This window comes from Elephantulus edwardii, unplaced genomic scaffold (genome assembly GCF_000299155.1).
Source record: "Elephantulus edwardii isolate Elephantulus edwardi_28Jun2011 unplaced genomic scaffold, EleEdw1.0 scaffold00027, whole genome shotgun sequence".
Taxonomy (NCBI): Eukaryota; Metazoa; Chordata; class Mammalia; order Macroscelidea; family Macroscelididae; genus Elephantulus; species Elephantulus edwardii.
In genome coordinates this window covers 17,670,140-17,689,722 of record NW_006399777.1, presented here as the reverse complement: position 1 = coordinate 17,689,722, position 19,583 = coordinate 17,670,140, and the positions used below count along the sequence as shown (strand labels likewise).

The 19,583-nt window shown below is 44.7% G+C and overlaps 1 protein-coding gene across 1 annotated transcript in view; it reads left to right on the top strand.

The window, feature by feature from the left end:
- Positions 1–19,583, top strand: part of TF (transferrin) — a 66,869-nt gene that overhangs the window by 21,326 nt on the left and 25,960 nt on the right. Inside the window, 8 exon segments of the mRNA XM_006883422.1 lie at positions 482–575; positions 2,407–2,442; positions 5,126–5,281; positions 7,805–7,940; positions 9,669–9,734; positions 10,719–10,935; positions 13,005–13,200; positions 15,871–15,927. Of these exon segments, the coding sequence (XP_006883484.1) occupies positions 482–575; positions 2,407–2,442; positions 5,126–5,281; positions 7,805–7,940; positions 9,669–9,734; positions 10,719–10,935; positions 13,005–13,200; positions 15,871–15,927 (958 nt within the window).

Here is a 19,583-nt window from a genome sequence, read left to right as displayed (position 1 = left end):
AGCATGAAAAAATTCTTCTTGATCTTCCTTATTAATTGTCCAACTTTCACATGCACATGAAGCAATTGAGAAAATCATGGCTTGGGATCAGGTGCACCCTAGTCTTTAAAATTACATCCTTGCTCTTTAGCACTTTAAAGAGTCTCCTTGGCACCAGATCTACTCAATGCAATATGTTGTTTAATCTCTTAAATGCTGCTTCTTTGGGTGTTGGTTGTGCATCCAGGTGAAATGAAATTGTTGGCACTGTCTTTTCTCATTTATCACACTGTTATGTATTAGTCTAATTGTGAGGGTTATTGTTTTCTTGATGCTGAGAAACTTATTGGTTGTAAATCCTTTAAATGGTTCAATATAAACAACAACTCCCTCTGTGGGTCTACACAGGCTGTGATGTTAAGGTGGCCTCAGAGAAGTGACTGGAAGGGCACGTGGCACAGGGAAAAAGCTTTCTCTAGAACTTGCTTTGTTTTTTTTGCAGAATGGAGATGCTGACGCCATGAGCTTGGATGGAGGATTAGTCCACACGGCGGGCAAGTGCGGTTTGATACCTGTCCTGGCGGAGAACTACAACAGTAAGTGGAGGAGCGGGCCTCTCTGCTTTTCTACCAACTGGTCCACGGAGTCACAGTTTAGTTCATACACAGCAGCCGTGGTCCACGCTGCCTTACTGAACAGTGATGCTTCATAGGTTCTGAAGCCCATCATCTCTTATCCTTACAATCATCCTCAAAGATGGGTGTTATTGTACATTTCACTACTGAGTGAAGATGATTAAGTTCCTCCATAAATGTGACCCCCCCCCACGACCCACCCAGGGGCCAGTTGGGGATTCCCAGCAGTTTTCTGCTTCCAGAGTTCATACTTTTCCACCTTGCCGCAGGGGTGCCGATAGAGTTTGCAGCAGCTCTCTGGAGTCATCAAGTCCACTAAGCAGGAAACTTGAAAGTCACAGTTTGTGGCTAACTTCTAGGAATGCGGCAAAATTGATCTGCGAAAGCAGCACCCAATCTTCTGAGAAAGTGTTCTTTTTTTTGTTTGTTTTGTTTTTTTATTATTATTATTTTTGTGTGCGTGTACCGTCAAATCAGATCTGACTGGTACAGGAGGAGATTGTCCCTCCTTCCTCGGCAGAGCATCTGGTGGATTCGAACCGTGCACCTCTGGGATTGTAGTTGCAGTTCCTTGCCACTAGGCCACCAGAGCTCCCCAAGAAAGGGTTCTTGTTGTGTACTGTTGAGTTGAAACAACCCATGGCCGACTCTCATGGGTTTTCAGAGGCAGTTAACTGCACGTGAGGAGATCACCCATCTTTCTCTTGCACAGAAGCTGGTGAATTTGAACCGTGTGCTCAACATCGAGAAAACAAAGATTTTCACCACTGGGCCAAGTGGCAGCATCACGATAGATGGTAAAGAGATTGAGATTGTTCACAGCTTTAGTTTGCTTGGCTCTACAGTTAACACTCTTAGTACCAGCAGCCAGGAAATTAAAAGATGAATTGCATTGGGAAAGTCTGCTGTCCGAGACTTCTCCAAAGTACTGAAGAGCAATGATGTCAATCTGGAGACTAAGGTGTACCTGATTCAGGCCATGGTCTTTGCCATCTATGCATCAGAGAGCTGGGCAGTGAGTAGGGATGATAGAAGGAGAATTGATGCCTTTGAGCTGTGGTGCTGGATAAGACTATTAAATATACCATGGACTGCTAGGAGAACAAATAGTTTCATCCTAGAGAGGGTGAGACTAGGCTGCTCCTTGGAGGCAAGGATTCTAAAGCTTTGTCTGACATACTTTGGACATGTTGCAAGGTGGGACCAGCTCTTGGAGAGGGATGTCATGCTTGGGTGGGTGGAGGGACAGCGCAGGAGAGGAGGACCCTCGATGAGATAGATTCACTTAGTGACTGGGGTGATAGGGGTAGGTGTGTCAGAGATAGTGAGATTGGCACAGGACAGAGCAGGGTTTAAGGCTGTTGTACATACGGTCACTATGAGTCACAGGCGACTTGACAGCGCGTAACAACAACCACCTTTGCCTTGGCAGCACAGTTACTTACCCCTAAGCCAGCAGAGGGAGCTCTGGTGGCCTTGTGGCAAGAAGCTGTGCTGCTATCTCAAAGGCACGTGGTTCAAATCTACCAGTTGCTCTGCAGGAGAAAGATGGCTATTCTCCTCCCACGCCATTTATTGCCTCTGAGAACCTACTATAGGTCAGTTTTTACTTAATGGCAACACAACAACAACAAGCCACCAGAGCTACCTGTTGGAATTGGTAATATGTAATATGAATTGATAATATGTAGATAGTTTCCCCCTGAGTCTTTGCTATGAGATGTGTGGCTTGAGCAACGCATGATTTTTAAAGCATAAATGAGGCCTGACGCGTTTGTTTTCTCTTCTCCAGCCGCGGGCCCCATTTGTGTGACTGAAGCCGAAGCAGGTGAGTCAGATTTGAAGTTAAAAAAAGCCTTCCTTTCCGTCCCCCTACACCCCACTGTGCAGCCTTCATTCTGGACTCTTGTCATAACCATAGTACCCAGTCATATATCGCTTTTTTAAACTGTTCTCTCCCTCATCTGTTTCAATGCAGTATAATGAAGGAATTTTTCTTTTCCTTTTCAAGGAGAGGCGTGAACTGGTGGGGAAGGGGTGGGCAGGGAGAAAAGTGCAACAAGGAATGAATGGAAATCCAAAATCTCTGTAAATGTTCATTAAAATAAAATTTTTTAAAAAGTAAACAAAAAAAGTACCTTCCTAATGTTGGGGGGACTCAGGTGAATTTCTAATTCAGAAATATAGGCAACACAAGAGTCCCATTTTGAAATGCAAAGGAATCATGCAAGAGGAGTAATTAATCATAATGATTGATCTTTTTTATTTCTGGTAATATGTTTTGTTTCAATATATATATACGTATATAAACTACTATTATTTTTAATATGTAATCCATAGAAAAACATTAACACTATATTTTAGATTCTTGTTTTTTGGACACCGCCATCTGGTGTCTAGTTTTCTTTTTAAAAAAAAAAAATTTTAATTGAGATTTTAACAAAAGTTTATAGAGAACTTGGATTTCCATTCATTCATTGTTGCACATTTTCCTCCCTACCCCCGCCCCCCTCCCTCCGCAGATCACTTTTCTCTTTGGAAAGAAAAAAAAATCTTTCACTCTTGCAGTTTCCCCCTCCCCAGTCCACTTCGCTATGCAGCTCTTGTCTGGATGATTGATCCTTTTTTTAAAAAAACTAATTTTTTTAATTACTATTATTTTTGTGTGAGTGTACTGTCAAATCAGATCTGACTGGTACAGGAAGAGATTGTCCCTCCTTCCCCAGCAGAGCATCTGATGGATTCGAACCGTGTGCCTCTGGGATTGTAGTTGCAGCTCCTTGCCACTAGGCCACCAGAGCTCCCCTGATTGATCTTTTCCGCTTGACATGGTGACTTTAGCAATAGGCTCCAGAGTGTGAGACATGATGAGGATGACACAGAACCGGGCAGGATCCAGGTTGGCTCTTCTTAGGGTCACTAGGAGTCGTACTCGACGGCCTCGAACAACAACTAGACATATTCATTGTTGTGTATTGTCGAGTAGAAACCAACCCATAGCTGACTCTCTGGTTTTCAGAGGCAGCTAACTAATCGCCTGGGAGGAGCCTGCACATCCTTCTCCCGTGGAGCAGCTCGTGGCCTCGAACTGCATGTCTTCGGGGATTGCAGTACAGCCTCTTGCCACTAGGACACCAGAGCGCTGTACATATGTTGTTGTTGTTGTTGTTGTTGTTAAGTGTCATCAAATCGTAGGTGACTCATAGCGACCATATGAACGGAAGTCCTCGACACTTGCGTGACTTTCATTCTTTCTCCAGATATATCTATCTCACATAATATATATGTGTCTAACATAATATATATGTTTCACATAATATATATCTCACATAATATATATCTCTCACATAATATATATCTTACATAATATGTATATATTATATGTTATAATAGAAATATATGTTTCAAGTGTGATAATACATATAATATTATAACATGTATACAGAGATAGCTATATATGTATATATATGTATGTGCGCACATACGTATGCATATACCTGTATATCTCTATCTATCTATCTATCTATCTATCTCTATATCTATATCTATATCTATATCTATATCTATATCTATATCATCTATATCTATATCTATCTCTGCATTTCTACATGTCTTGTATAATTGAAGAGAGAACCTCATATAGGCAGATGCAAAATTAGCCTCACCTCCCCGGCAGCACCAGCCTGGCCTTCACCCACACTTGTGGCTGTGGTGGATGTGGAGATGTTGGGAAACAAGATCAAGAAGTCTTAAAGTGACTCCTGATCCATTGGTTCCCTGTGTTCAGATCCCTGAGGGATGCGTCCCACACAGCGAGCAGTAACTCTACACACACCATGTCACCCAAGTAACTCCCGTCACTTGAAGAGCTAAGCCCTTGAGCAGAGTCTAGCTAGGCCTCTTCATCCCGGATTATAGAGCTTTTCCTTTTTTCTACTAGAAACTATTTCCCGAGTTAATCAAATAGGAAATGGAAATCACAGCTTAACGTCCCATCCCCAGTTTTAAAGACCAGTGTGTGTTTGCTGCTGAATATGATGGGCTGCCAGGCTCCGTGTTGCTCTTCCACTTTGCACATTTCTTTTCGGGCAATATTCTCCTTCTCAGAAAATGCCTGACCATTCTCTGTATTTTACTGGTCCTTTACTAGTGTCTTTCATTACATGTTAACTTATAAAATCTTGGAGTTTGATTCAGTGTTCAGTGTCAGTTCCTCTGATATTGCACATTGGAGGGTGACTTGCTAGCATGTAACTCCCATGTCTCTGTGCATCAGTGGAGCGATTGCTCTGCTGATAATTTATTCTTGTTTTAAAAAGAAGCCACGGCTCGCTCTAACAGAAGGCACCAGCTGACTGTCTTTTTGCTTTCAAGCCTCAAGTAGTTGGGAGTTTCCATTCAAAGGGAGCACGAAGAACTTGGGGTATTTTTGCTTCTCTCGGGAGTTGGCTGACTTTCCTAGGAGCCCACGGAGACGTTAATGCCACCTTTTCTGTCCCCTTTCCTGTAAGGATACCTTGCCGTGGCAGTGGCGAAGACATCGAATCCTGGTGTCACCTGGGGCTCTCTGAAAGGCAAGAAGTCCTGCCACACCGGCATGAGGAGGACCGCCGGCTGGAACATCCCCATGGGTCTGATTTACAACGAGACCAAGTCCTGCGAGTTCGGTAAGAGAAGCCGGGGAGCAGAGCTGTGCGTGGGGGTTGCAACAAGAACATGGGAGGAGAGAGGGAGAGTGTAACCCGGTGCGGAGCCTCGTGGATCTGGGGCAAAGTGACAGATCAGCTTCTGTGAAACAGCAGAACATCACAGGAGACCTGGAGAGCCAGGCAGCAGAATCAGGACGGAAATGTAGGTTACAGGTGATGAGTAAATGACTTTGTCCTTGCATGAAAAAGAGAGTGGTCGTAAGAAACGCAGATCCGATGATCAAATGTTCGTAGGAAACGCGGACTCCTCTTTGTACAATTCTCCATCTTCAGGTTGCCAGTACATCCATGTTCTAGAAACCAAGGTTCTGAAGGCAAACAGGAGGGTGCAGCCTCTGCTGTCATCTTCTTCTTCTTCTTTTTTATTTTTAGATTTTTTTCTGTTTTCTTCTTAGGAGTTTTTTTAATGCAACGTATATTTTTCCTCTTCTTTTATTATTATTCATTTTAATGAAAATTTACAGAGATTTTGGATTTCCATCCTTCCATTGTTGCACTTTTCTCCCTGCCCACCCTTCTCCCCCCAATTCACTCTTGTCCTTGAAAAGTAAAAGAAAAATTATTTCATTGTTATGCAACCCCTCCCCACAAGTCCACTCCACTGTGCAGCCTACCTTCTGAACTCCTGTCATGACAATAATACCTAATCATATATCCCTTTTAAACAGTTCTCTCTCTCATCTGTTTCAATGCCGTAAACATTATTTATCCCCTTTTTCTCAGTCTCCCACTAACCCCTATGTCAGTCCCATTTTACAACAATGGCACTATGCAATATTTGTCCTTTTGTGACTGAGATACTTCACTCAGCATAATGTCCTCCAGGGTCACCCATTTTGCATAATATTTCATGAGTTCTTTGTTTTTCCAATGCAGCATAGTATTCCATTGTATCCATTAATTTATTGATGGACACTTAGGTTGTTTCCAACTCTTTGCTATTGTGGACAAAGTTGCAATAAACATGGGTGTGCATATATCTGCTTGGATGTCAGCTATGGTCTCTTCAGGGTATATTCCCAGTAGTGGAATTGCTGGGTCAAGTGGTATTTCTATTTCCAACTTTTTGAGAAAGCGCCATACCGCCTTCCACAGTGGTTACATCATGCTGTCATCTTCTTAAAGGAGCTTTTAAAGTAGGAGCCAAATGGCCTTGTGGCACTTGTGGTTGCCCAGAGTTTAGGTACACAGCCACACCTACTTATTTGTCAAAGAGGCTGAGAAATGCAGATTTTATAGTTTGATCTGTTGTCTGCCCAAAGAAAACTAAATTTTGCTACCAAGGAAAAGAAGAAATTGGTGCTGTGGATAGACACTGGGTCATGCCTACAACTTGATTTGTGTGATCCATTCTTCATCCCTTGGTGCTACATGTGTTAGGCACCAGTCCCTTTAAGGACTTTCTGTCAGGAGCTTCACAGAATCCTCATTTAGATCAGAGGTCCCTTCCAAGAGGGGATAGAAATTTATTCTCTGTGCCCTCTGAACGTATCTTCAGGTATGGAGTTATTTTTGGCTACACTTTTCCCAAGACAGATATTCTCCTGGCAGTCCATGGGATACTGGGGGGACGATGGTCAGAACAGTCAGGCTCCCCAACAGCATAGGGCATTGCCTCTGCTCTCCTTGGCTGGTGCTTCTGCAACCCCGGGGAACTGGCTGAGCTGAGGTAAATGCCCTCTCCTTCTGCCAGGCTTGGAGTCCTGGTGCTGGTGGTTCTAATCACTACCAGGGAAAAAAGATGTCTGAACTTAAGTGGCACAGTCTTGGGGATGAAATATACACATTTTATCCCCTTTATGTAATTTCCTTTTTTTTAAAAAAAAAATAAAGTTCACAGAGGGATTGGTTTTTATTCATTCAGGCATGTATACTTTCCGTTCCCCCACCCCCAATTCCTACTGTAATGCTTACCCTGTTCTAGGCTATTAATGGTTATGTAATTTCTAATAATCAATTCCTTTTAGATTGTCCTTTATTTCACCCATTCCAATACAGTGTTCACTATCTATCCATTCTTTTCCTGATTCTCTCCACTACAGTATTGATCCTATTATTACAACAGTGGGCTTATGCAGTATTTGTCCTTTTGTGACAGAGATATTTCACTAAACATAATGTCTTCCAGACTCAACCCATGTTTGTAATGTTTCACAAGTTCATTGTCTATTCCATGTGTGACTGCACTATAAATTGCTCCATCCACTCAATTATTGACGAGCACTTGGGCTCTGGGGCTATTTTATTTTTGTAGAGTTAAAACATCACATCATCATTGTGTTCAGAGAAATCCCTCCCGCCCTGTGTGATAATGACCCCTTACTCCTTTGAACTCCATTAAGTCTCGTTTTAGTGTCCACAGCCTGGCAAGTCACCAAATGAGCGTGTCCTGCCTCCAGGGCACACTGTTACAAGTTAGGTAAAGGCGACTTGTACTGGATCAGGTGGGGAGAGCTGAATTCCTATTGTCTTTCTCCACAGATAAATTTTTCAGTCAAAGCTGTGTTCCTGGGGCCGACCCAGAATCCAATCTCTGTGCACTGTGTGCTGGTCCACAACCAAACAAGTGTGCGAACAACAACAAGGAGAAATACTACGGCTACAACGGGGCTTTCAGGTAACCCTCTTCAATCTGACGGGGACAGAACATATCCTGGTCTTACTGGATTTCATTGTTGGTGAGCTAAGGCTGAGACCCTTAGATTCTTCAGCCCTCAGTGCTGCAGATGTTAGGGACCAGGTTCAGCAATCAGAGGTAGAGATGTGTGTGACGGGTCATCAGGCCTCTCAGGGGCCAGAGAACGATGGATTAAACCTTGCCCTGTTCTGTGCCGCACTCATCAGCTCTGCTAAGTGTAAGCCCATTGTTCTAGTCAAGTGTCAATATATCTCTTTGGAAGGTCTTCCTCGCCTTTAAGTGGCCCTCCATTTTTCCAGGCATGATGTCCTTTCCCAGGGACTGACTCCTCCCCCTCCTAACAACACGCTCCAACTATGTGAGACAGGGTTTCAACCTCCTTGCCTCGAAGGAGCTCTCGGGTTCCACTTTGTCCGAGACGCATTTGTTTGTTCCCAGCAGTGAAGGGAAAAAAGAAAGCAAATGGTAACAGATTTCACCAGCCACAGCCACTTTGTGAGTTAGACTCACTCACCCACTGGGGTTAAGTCATGAGCTGACCCTCCGGGGGGTTTTCAGAGGCTGTCAATTTCATGGAAGGAGATTGCCCGTCTTTGTCCCATGGAGCAGCTGGTGGATTCAAACTACCAGCCTTTGCATTGGTAGTGCAACTCCTTACCCACTAGGCCACCCGAGCTCCCTGTGAATGAGTGTATATTCCTTTCTTATCCCTGAGTTTCCTGTTCTACCATGTAGAATGTATTCCTTTCACAATGATTTAAGGGTTTGAGGGAGATTGAATGTAGTCTCCTTTTATACTCCTGTCTTTTTATTTTTTTTTTTCTCATAGTATCACTGGCAGCCTAGTGGCAAGAAGCTGAGCTGCAGTCCCAAAAGCACATGGTTTGAATCCACCAGCTGCTCTGGGGAGAAGGATGGGCAGTCTCCTCTCGTGTGATTAACTGTCTCTGTAAAACTGCCGGAGGATCAGCTATGGGTTGGTTCCAACTCTGTGGTACACAACAACAGCATGTATCTGAAAGATATAGGTCAAGATTGTTGTCGTTGTTGTTGTTGCGTACCATTGAGTCAGAATCAGATTTTCAGAGATGGTTAATTGCACAGAAGGAGATTACCCATCCTTTTTAAAAAAAATTTTGTGTGTGTGTACCGTCAAACCAGATCTGACTGGTACAGGAGGAGATTGCTCCTCCTTCTCCAGCACAGCATCTGGTGGATTCGAACTGCGTACTTCTGGGAGTGCAGGAGATTACTCATCTTTATCGCTCAGAGCAACTGGTGGATTTGAACCGTGTACCTTTGGGATTGTAGCGCAACCTCTCGCCACGAGGCCATCAGAGCTCCCTGCTGTTGTTGTTAGGTACAAAAAGATAAGAGACTTTAAAACTTGGCTTCTATAAATATCTATAAAGCTTCCCCAGTCCCCTTTTTTAAAGAGAGTCATAGGGACCTATTAAGCAAAGCATGTCAAATCAACAAGTGGATTTCCTACTCAAAAACAATTGAAAGGAAATCAATACTCGGCCCCAAAGGTAGGCAGCCCTCTTTGTACCCAGTTTCAATTGTTATTGAGTTGGTTTCAGCTCGTCAACCTTGAATGTATAGGGTAGCCCTCCTGAATGACTGACGTGTCGCCCTGACCTGCTCTCTCTCTCTTTCTCTCTCTCTCTCTCTCTCTCTCTCTCTCTCTCATCTGGAACTCTGCAGGTGCCTGGTTGAGGAGGGAGATGTGGCCTTTGTGAAGGATCAAACGGTCATGCAGAATACTGGTATGTGTGTTTGCTTCCGCTTCCCCCATGGAATCTAGGCCATGAGGATGCAGGTCACTAGGAGGCCCTTGTGTTTCTGAGATCCTCATGGAAGTATTAGGAACCCTGCCAGGCTTCAAAGCCCTGATTCTCAGCTTGTTGACCTTCATCTGTGTAGACAGAGTGGTGACATGTGTGTTGATCAGGTGACCCTGTTTTCTCTGCCCACACATGCCCAGACACACAATCATCTGGCCTCCTCTTCTCTTCACACTTTAGTGTGTATTTTCCAAGAAGAAAGGCATTCTCTTACTCATCGTACAGTTACAAAAAATGACTGAACATTTCCTATTGGCATTAATTTAATACTTACCAAATCCACATTCTGTCAGTTGTTCCAATGTTGTTGTTAAGTAGCGTCAAGTCGACTATGACTGTTGTTGTTGTTGTAATGTGCCGTCAAGTTTCCTGTGCTCATAGTGATCCGATGTACAACAGCTTTGGACCCTACTCTCTCTTGAGCCAACCTTAATGTCTCTGACACGTCTACTTTCATTACCCCAATCCATCTCATCCAGGATCTTCCTCTCCTGTGCTGTCCCTCCACCCTTCCAAGCACGACATCACTCTCCAAGGACTGGTCCCTCTTGGCTACATGCCCAAAGTATATCAGACAGAGCTTCAAAATCCTTGCCTCCAAGGAGCAGTCTGGTTTCACTCTCTCCAAGACGGATCTGTTAGTTCTCTTCTCAGAGCAGTCTGGTTTCATTCTCTCCAAGACGGATCTGTTAGTTCTCTTCTCAGTCCGTGATATATTCAATGCTCTTCTTCAGCACCACAGCTCAAAGGCATCAATTCTTCTTCTATCATCTCTTCCTATGCCACAGCAACACAAACAGGATGATTCAGAGTTTAGTAGTAAAGATCTTTTTTATCAACATCCACAAGATGTGGCTCCCTCGTGGAGAAGCGGAAAGGAGGCGGTCTCTGGCTCCGCATGACTGGTTAGCAAAGTGACTGATCCACCTTCCTTCTCTTCCTGTTACAATGACCTTGAAGGTAGTGAAAATCTGAAGCAGGAAGACTTTCAGTTGCTGTGCCTGGATGGCACCCGGAAACCTGTGGCGGATGCTAAGAACTGCCACCTCGCCCGAGTCCCAAATCACGCCGTGGTGACAAGGAAAGAAAAGCAAGCTTGTGTTCGCCAGATGCTTCTCAACCAACAGGTATGGGCAGCTGGGGCCTCCTGCCCCTTCTTCTAGGTGGGCATGGATTATTCGGGGGGCATTCGTAGCTAAATCCATGCCCAGGTTCCAGCGTTCTCTTTCTGGAAACTAGAATTGGGAGGTCATGGGCTCACCTCAAATTATCTAGGTTCAAATCCCAGCTTTGTGGCTTCCTGCCAGTGTCGTCCAGGTGCGTTACTCAACCTCTGTGTGCCTGAATTGTTTCTCATTTAGAAACTAGCAAGAGTGATCATTTTGTGTTGTTATGTACTGTCAAGTCGGAACTGACACACAGCTGACCCTCCAGTGGGTTTTCAGAGGCAGTAAATCACATGGGAGGAGACTGCCCATCTTTCTCTCGTGTAGCACCTGGGGGATTCGAACCATGTATCTTTGAGTTGGCGGTGCAATTCCTTTCCACTCCAGGGCAGGATTCAGATCTGTCATTCAAAGGGTTGTTATGAGTTGTCCTTAACTCCGTGGCACCTAATAACAGCAAGCCACCAGAGCTCCATGTGATAATTTTATTTACCTCTTTTATTTACTTTTTTTTAAATGATCGTGGGATTTCTTTAGGGACACCAATAGGCCAGAACCTAGGATTGCACAAGCAATAGCATACAATCAAAAACCGTACAACAATAATACTTCTTCTTTATAATAAGAGCTAAATTAGGCCGTGCCAGCAAAGGGCTGGGAGAATGTCCGATGTAGGGGAGGCACTTGTAGCATGTTAGCTGTGTTTGTCTCCCAGTGCTGGACATTGGAGAAAAATCATGCATCATCCATTCCCTGGGGGCCAGTGCTCTCGTGGTCCTCCCTGGCCTTAATCAATGGCACCCTTGTTTTCCTCCACATCAGACTTTTTGGAAAACGTTAATTAGTCCTGTTTAGCACTGTGTTTTTCTTGCACAGATACAAAGCATTTTCTCAACAGAAAGCACATGTATCCCACAAGAAAGTGCACCCTCTGGGGGAGAACAGTAATCCAGGCTCAGTGGGTTCCTTAATATCCTCATCCTGAAGCCCTTGTTCTCAGGGACGGCTTGCTCTCGCTTGATGCCACCTATAGGTTTTCTGTTTATTCTGTTTTGTTTTAAATAAAGGTAGCATGTATTCAGGTGTTCTCTTAAGTAAATGAAAGGATATGGTTCTTGGCCTCTTGTTTCTTATAAGTAACCCCAAAAGAGCGTGGCCAATGAAATGGAGAGGAGGGATCAAAGAGGTCAGGCATAGGCAAGGGGGATTACTCAGAAGAATGGTCAAAGTTAGAATCTAGAGGTTCGGGGAACACAGGAAATCATGGATCTGGGCCCTATGGTGGGTAATGCCCTGTTGGGTTTTTGTTTGTTTGTTTCTTTCTTTTTTTTAAAAAAAAATTTTTATTACTAGTTTTTGTGTTGTGTACCATCAAATCAGATCTGACTGGTACAGGAAGAGATTACCCCTCCTTCTCCAGCAGAGCGTCTGGTGGATTTGAACCACGTTCCTCTGGGATTGCGGTGCAGTTTCTTGCCACTAGGACACCAGAGTTCCCCGTAATACCCTGTTTTATGTTGTTATGTACCCTGGAGCTCTGGTGGCCTAATGGCAAGAAGGTGCATTGCAAGCCTGAAGGCATGCAGTTCGGCAGTTCGAGGCCACCAGTTGCTCTGCAGGAAAAGGATGTGTAATCTCCTCCTAAGTTACTAACTGCCTCTGAAAACCTACTTGTGGGTCAGCTATGGGTCAGTTCTGACTCTACAGAACATAACAATGACATGACAACCATGGAGTTTGAACTGATTCATAACTGACCCGCTAATGCATTTTCAGAGGCAATAAATCACAGGGGAGGAGATTGTCCATCTTTCTTCTGTGGAGATTTGAACCGCCTGCCTTTGGCAGTGTACCTCCTTACCATGAAGCCCCCAGAGCTTCCCAATGCCAAGTGATGGATGTGGGAAGATAGAGCTCAGTCAACTTCCCTTGTAACCACGGGTTAGTTAAGTAAGAGCTCTGGCTTTCTCCCACCTGGCATTCTCCAGCTTCTGACAGCCTCCACTACCTGTGCGTTTCCTCTTTGACAGGCTGAGTTTGGTGTCGGGGCACCTCAGTGCAATGAGGGCAAGTTCTGCATGTTCCAGTCGGAAGGCAACAGCGACCTCCTGTTCAGGGATGACACAAAGTGCTTGGCCCACCTCCACGACAGAAACACCTATGAGAAGTACTTGGGAGAAAGATACCTGACAGCTATTGAAAGCCTGGAGCACTGTTCAACCTCAAGTGAGTAGGAGGAACACCAGGGGTTCTTGGATGGCGGGTAGAAGAGGAAGGTTAAGGTGAGGTCCCATGAGATCACAGGGACAGAGGAAGGGCTGAGAAAACTGTCATTCCGGCAAGTCATGAAAGGTTCACTCGTACTGCCACACAGCAAGCATCAGGCAGACTCAGAGGACTGTTGTTGTTAAGTGTCACTGAGCGGAGTGTGACTCATAGTGACCCCATGAATAACAGCTCTGACCTTTGCCCTTAGCCGGCACCATCCTCGTGGTCTCTGATGCTCTTAAGCCCATTGATACTGTCACTGTATCAAGCCACCTCATCAAGGGCATCCCTTTCTTTCTCTGACCCTTCTCCTTTTCAAGCACGATGCCTTTTCCCAATGACCGGCCCCTCCTACCAACATGCCCAACGTCCGCGAGACAAAGTTTTGCCATATGAGGGGCGGGAATTCACTGGACGTGCTGAATTCCATCTTTTTACCAATGAAGCAGCTAATTTGTGCACGCCCATTCCTCGACAGAAAACTCCTTTTTTTGGAGTCCAGTGTGGTGGTCACAAGCCACATCTGGTTAATGACATTGAAATAAAAATAAACACAAACGTAAACATTCAGTTCCTCAGTCACACCAGCCACGTTTCAAGTACTCGTTCAAGCCACACGTGGCTATGGGTTGATTAGCAGAGAGAACATTCTCGTCACTGAAGAAGGTTTGTTTAGACAATGCTCCCTGGTGGCTTAGTGGTAAGGAGTTGCTTGCCAACCCTAAAGGGCTAGTGGTTCGAATCCACCAGCTGCTACGTGGTTCAAAGATGGACAGTCTCCTCCCATGCGATTTATTGCCTCTGAAAATCCACTGCAGGGTCGGCTATGAGTTGGTTTTGACTCAATAGTACTTAACAATTCTAGAGAGTTTATATAAATGGAGAGGTCAAGTAGCCAAAAGCTTCTACACTTGTGTGGAAGACTAGCTTCCTAAGAGAGAGCAGACAGTCAAACACAGCTTCGCAGTGGAACTCTGTTAGACTTACTTGCAATCCTTTGGGAAACGTGGGAGAATAATGTGTGGTTCTACAGTCATCATTCTTCAACTGGACTGGATCTATTAAAATCATGATTCCCGGGCCCACACTACAGAGACACTGAATCAGCATTATTGTTCTTGTGTGTTGTTGAGTGGGAACCGAGCCTCCAGCTGACCCCCCAGCTGACCCAACAGCGGGTTTTCAGAGGCAGTTGATCGCACAGGAGGAGATTTTCCATCCTTCTCCCACGGAGCAGCTGGTGGATCCAAACTATGTGCCTTTTGAGGTTGCAGTACAGCTTCTTTTCTTTTTTTCCCCCTTAAATTAATTTTAATGAATGTTTACAGAGATTTTAGATTTCCATTCATTCATTGTTGCATTTTTCTCCCTGCCCAGCCCTCCCCTCCAGTTCACTGTTATCTTTGAAAAGTAAAAGAAAAATTCTTTCATTGTTATACAATCCTCCGACACGAGTCCACTCCACTATGCAGCTTTCATTCTGGACTCTTGTCATGACCATAATACCTAATCATATATCACTTTTAAAGAGTTTTCTCCCTCATCTGTTTCTATGCAGTATACATAATTTATCCCATCTTTCTCAGTCTCACCCCAACCTCCAGGTCAGTCCCGTTTTGCAACAGCGGCACTATGCAGTATTTGTCCTTTTGTGACTGGAATATTTCATTCAGCATAATGTCTTCAAGGTCACACATTTTGTATAATATTGCAAGAGTTCCTTGTTTTTCAATGCGGTGTAGTACAGCTTCTTACCACTAGGCCAGCAGAGCTCCTTGATCGAGCATGAGAGTTAGGCTGTCTGCCTGTGAGTGGCGACTCCAGGCACTTGTGGTGAAAGCTGCATGCCTCTACAGAGCGCTTCCCTAGATTGTAACCTCTAGCAAGAGAGGGGGTCTTGCTGTGCCATCCTGTGCTCTTCCGGCCAACCCTCCCATGGAAACTAGAACATTCTGGGTGGGTAGGGCTAGTGTCTCCTACTAAAGTGTAATCTAGCAGAAGAGGTCAGAGAGCACAGTGCACGTCCAGCTGCGTGAATTCAGAACAAACAGGTTCAACCTGGAGAGGGTGAAACCAGGCTGCTCCTTGGAGGCAAGGATTCTGAAGCTTCGTCTGACATACTTTGGGCATGTTGCAAGGAGGGACCAGTCCTTGGAGAGGGTGGAGGGACAGCACAGGAGAGGAAGACCTTCGATACCATGGATTGATTCTGTGACTGGGGTAATGAAAGTAGGTGTGTCGGAGACAGTGAGGTTGGCACAGGATAGAGCAGGGTTTAGGGCTCTTGCACAAAAGATCGCTATGAGTCACAAGCCACTTGATGACACACAACAACAACAACAACCCCTTCCTGTAGAACACAAGGGGAGAAGGTGAGAACACGCAGGGAAATCACATTATAGTTATAATTTTTGAGATGCACTGCTCACTGGACTGGGCCCCAGAGCTGTGTGGGCAAGTGGGGAAGCTGTGCGGACACCTTGAGCTGGGGCACCATGCTAATAAAAAAAGGAGAATGGAAGTGTATTTGAATGCTTTTGTGTCAGGCCTGATAGTACATTCACCGAACCGTTGATAAATAAATGTAGGTAGATTTTCACTGTCCTACCCCTGTGCTCTGTCCCACAGAACTCCTGGAAGCCTGCGCTTTCCACAGAAGTTAAAATCCACGAGGCGAGGCCACCAGTCAGTTGGAGACGGGAGCTTCGCTTTGCCTCCTCTCACCCCCCTCCCCATGCCCCACTCCCTGATGCTCAGGCCCCTCTTACTAGCCTGAATGAAGCTTGTTCCAGATACACCCTACTTCACGAGTCTCTGTTACCGCCTGGGCAGGGCATGAAATAAAAATGATCACGGACTCTGTAAAACATCCATCTTTGTTTCCCATGAAAGGACTTCTTTTATACTGTCTGATTAAACAATCTGCTCAATTGGATCTCTGCTTCGGAGCTCACCTCATCTTGGTTGTGGGGTGGTGTGGGACAGAGACAACTCCTGGGTATGCTGCAACAGGAGTGTTTGCTGGGAGGGGTTTACATGGTCATTGTGATGAAAACTGGTGTGTGTGTGTGTGTGTGTGTGTGTGTGTGTGTGTGTGTGTGTATACCTACTGGAAGCAGCAATACTTATTGATGTTGTTGTTAAGTGCCATCGAGTCGTAGGCAACTCTTAGCAACCCTATGAACAAAAGTCCTCAACACTTGTGTGACTTTCATCCTCTCTCCAGGTTTATAGGGTTTCCGCAGGCAAGCTAATTACGGAAGTGGATGCCACTCCTGTTTCCAAGGTTGTTTTAATCTATGACAACACTTATTGATAGGGAAAGAATAAGAGGATGCAGAGTGAGGATTGGGGCTCAAGGGCTCCAGAGAGTCTAGAAGAAAAATAGAGAAGTCTTGGGGTATTTTAATGTCACCATATCTATCTATCTATCTACCTATCTATCTATCTGTCTGTCTATCTATCTATCTACCTATCTATCTATCTGTCTGTCTATCTATCGATCTATCTATCTAATCTATCCTCTATCTTCTATCTATCATCTATCTAATCTATTATCTACCTTCTATCTATCTATCATCTATCATCTATCTATTATTTATATCTATCCGGTCCTTAGAGAGGGACATCATGCTTGGGAGGGTGGAGGGACAGCGCAGGAGAGGAAGACCCTCTATGAGGTGGATTGATTCAGTGACTGGGATAATTGGGATGGGAGTGTCAGAGACAGTGCGATTGGCACAGGACAGAGCGGAGTTTAGGGCGACTCGATGGCACATAACAACAACACAACATCTTTATTTATCTAATCTATCATCTATCATCCATCTAATCTATCATCTATTTAATCTATTATCTATCTATCTATCTATCTATCATCTATCTAGTTGATTGCCTTTCAGTCTAGCACAACTCATATATATTTTAATGAAGGGGATCAAGGCCCAAAAGACGTATTGAATCTAAACCAGTTGGAAAATGTAAATCACAGAAAAAAATCCCTTGCTTACACTCATAACTTAACCTCAAGTCCCTGCCCTCTCCCCATCTGCCGCCCTTCCCAGGCACGCTTCCTGGAAGGAGGTGCAGGCTCACTCTCTCCAACCCTTACAGATCATCTGTAACAGCTCATTGTTCAGTGTGACCCAGTCAGCCATGACTGATAGCTGACTACAACTCGCAGCGACCCTCTGAGCAACAGACCCAAACCTTACCTATCCTGCGCCGGCCTCATGAACCATCGTCATGTTCAAGTCCATTGTGATAGTCACGGTGTCCATCCTGCTAAAGATCTTTCTCTCTATCACTGACCCTCTACCTTGCCCAGCATGACCTTTCTTTCCAAGGGCTGGTTCCTCCTGACAACATACCCAAAGTAAGTGAGAAGTTTCCCATCCTTTCCTGTAAGGAGCACTCTGGTTGAACGTCTTTCAAGACAGATTTCCCTATTCTTTGGGCATGAAGAAAGTGAAACGTTATTTAAAAAAGAGAGGGAAGAAAGAAAAGAATAAAAATGGATGTCAGAAAAGACTCTGAAACTTGCACTGGAACAAAAGAAGAGTTAAAAAAACCAGGAAGGAATGTTGAGGTAAGATAGCAGAACAGATTTCAAAGGGCAGCTCAAGAAGACAAAGCAAAGTATTACAATAAAATATGCAAGGAGCTGCCCGGAGTTCGGAGTTCAAAAACTGAAAGGAAAAAATATGCTTGGTATTTCTCAAGCTGAAAGAACTAAAGAACAAATGTAAACCTTGAGTTGAAACACTGAATAATTCAATGGGCAAAATCTTCAGTAGATAAAAAGCATCAAAAGAAGATGGAAGGAATGAGTTACTGTACCAGGAAGAAGTGATGGATACAGAAACATTTCAAGAAGCAACATATGATCAAGAAGCATATGCTTCAACTACTGAAGAAATCCAAGTTGCACCCAAGGCATTGGCAAAAAAATCAGGCCTCACCTGTCAGTTTGGAGTCTGGGATTAGGGGAGGCAGTGTGATGGTTATTCTTTTCTGGAAGCTCTCCCAGGTGCCCAGTTTAAGCGCTCTGTGCACAAGCCTGCTGGGTGGGAGAACACCTCCATTCTGAATTCCTCTGCCCATCCAGAGACTGTCCAAGGACTTAGGCCTCTGCAGAGGTCAAGTGCACTGAGCACAGGGCTCAAGTTCGATGTGTGCTGCAGGGACGAGAAACCCAAAGGGAGCCTGAAGGTACTTGTGGAAAGCCAAGTGTGTGAAGCCACACTTCTATGGGGCAGCTGGCTAGGACTTAGCACCTCCTCGGGTGTTTGCTGTAACTGATCTTGGAGAGGATGGCCTACAGCTGGCTGAGCCCCTAGAGGCATTTGCTGGGTTGGGGTGGGGTGAATCTGAAGGGGACTGAAGCCAAGTACAGTAAGGCACTGTGAAATGGTTACTCTTTGGAGTCCACTGCCTTTATTTAGTGCTGGGTGCAGGTGAAAGTCCCCTGGGAGCAGAGGAGTATATTACCTGATTTAACAGAGGCATGAAATTACAGTGTTTACACAGTACTCTGCAGAACCATGGCTTACTCTTTCTACAACTCTATAAGTTTATAAAAAGAAATGTTTTCAAATGCTAAAAAAAAACACAACACCTCAGAAATTGATGAAATGCCATTTGAGGTGTTTGAGGAAACAGATGCACCCCTGTACATGCTCCCTACTCTCTACCACCAAACATGGAAAACAGCTACCCGGCCAACTGACTGGAAGAGATTCACATTTGTTCCTGTTCTCCAAAAGGATGAGGCAACAGACTGTGGAAATAATTGAGCAATATCATTGATATCACGTGTGAGTAAAAACTTCTAGGGGAGCTCTGGTGGCCTAGTGGCAAGGAGCTGCAACTACAATCCCAGAGGCACACGGTTCGAATCCACCAGATGCTCTGCCAGGGAAGGAGGGACAATCTCCTCCTGTACCCGTCAGATCTGATTTGACAGTACACTCACACAAAAATAATTTAAAAAAACCAACAAAAAAAACCTTCTTGAAGATTATTAAAAGTTATTGGAACAGTATATTTACAGGGAACTACCAGAAACTCAAGACAGATTCAAGAGAGGGAGTGGCACAGAGATGTCGTTGCTGATGGTCAGATAGATCTTGGCTGAAAGCAGAGACTACCAGAAAGATGTTTCCCTGTATTTTACTAAGGATGTAAAGGCAAATTCCGGATCATGTTGGGAAGAATGGGGACACCAGAATAATTCATTGTGCTCACGGATCTATGTTGTTGTTGTTGTTGTTGCTGTTATGTGCCGTTGAGTCGCCTGCGACTCATAGCGACCCTATGTACAACAGCCCTAAACTCTGCTC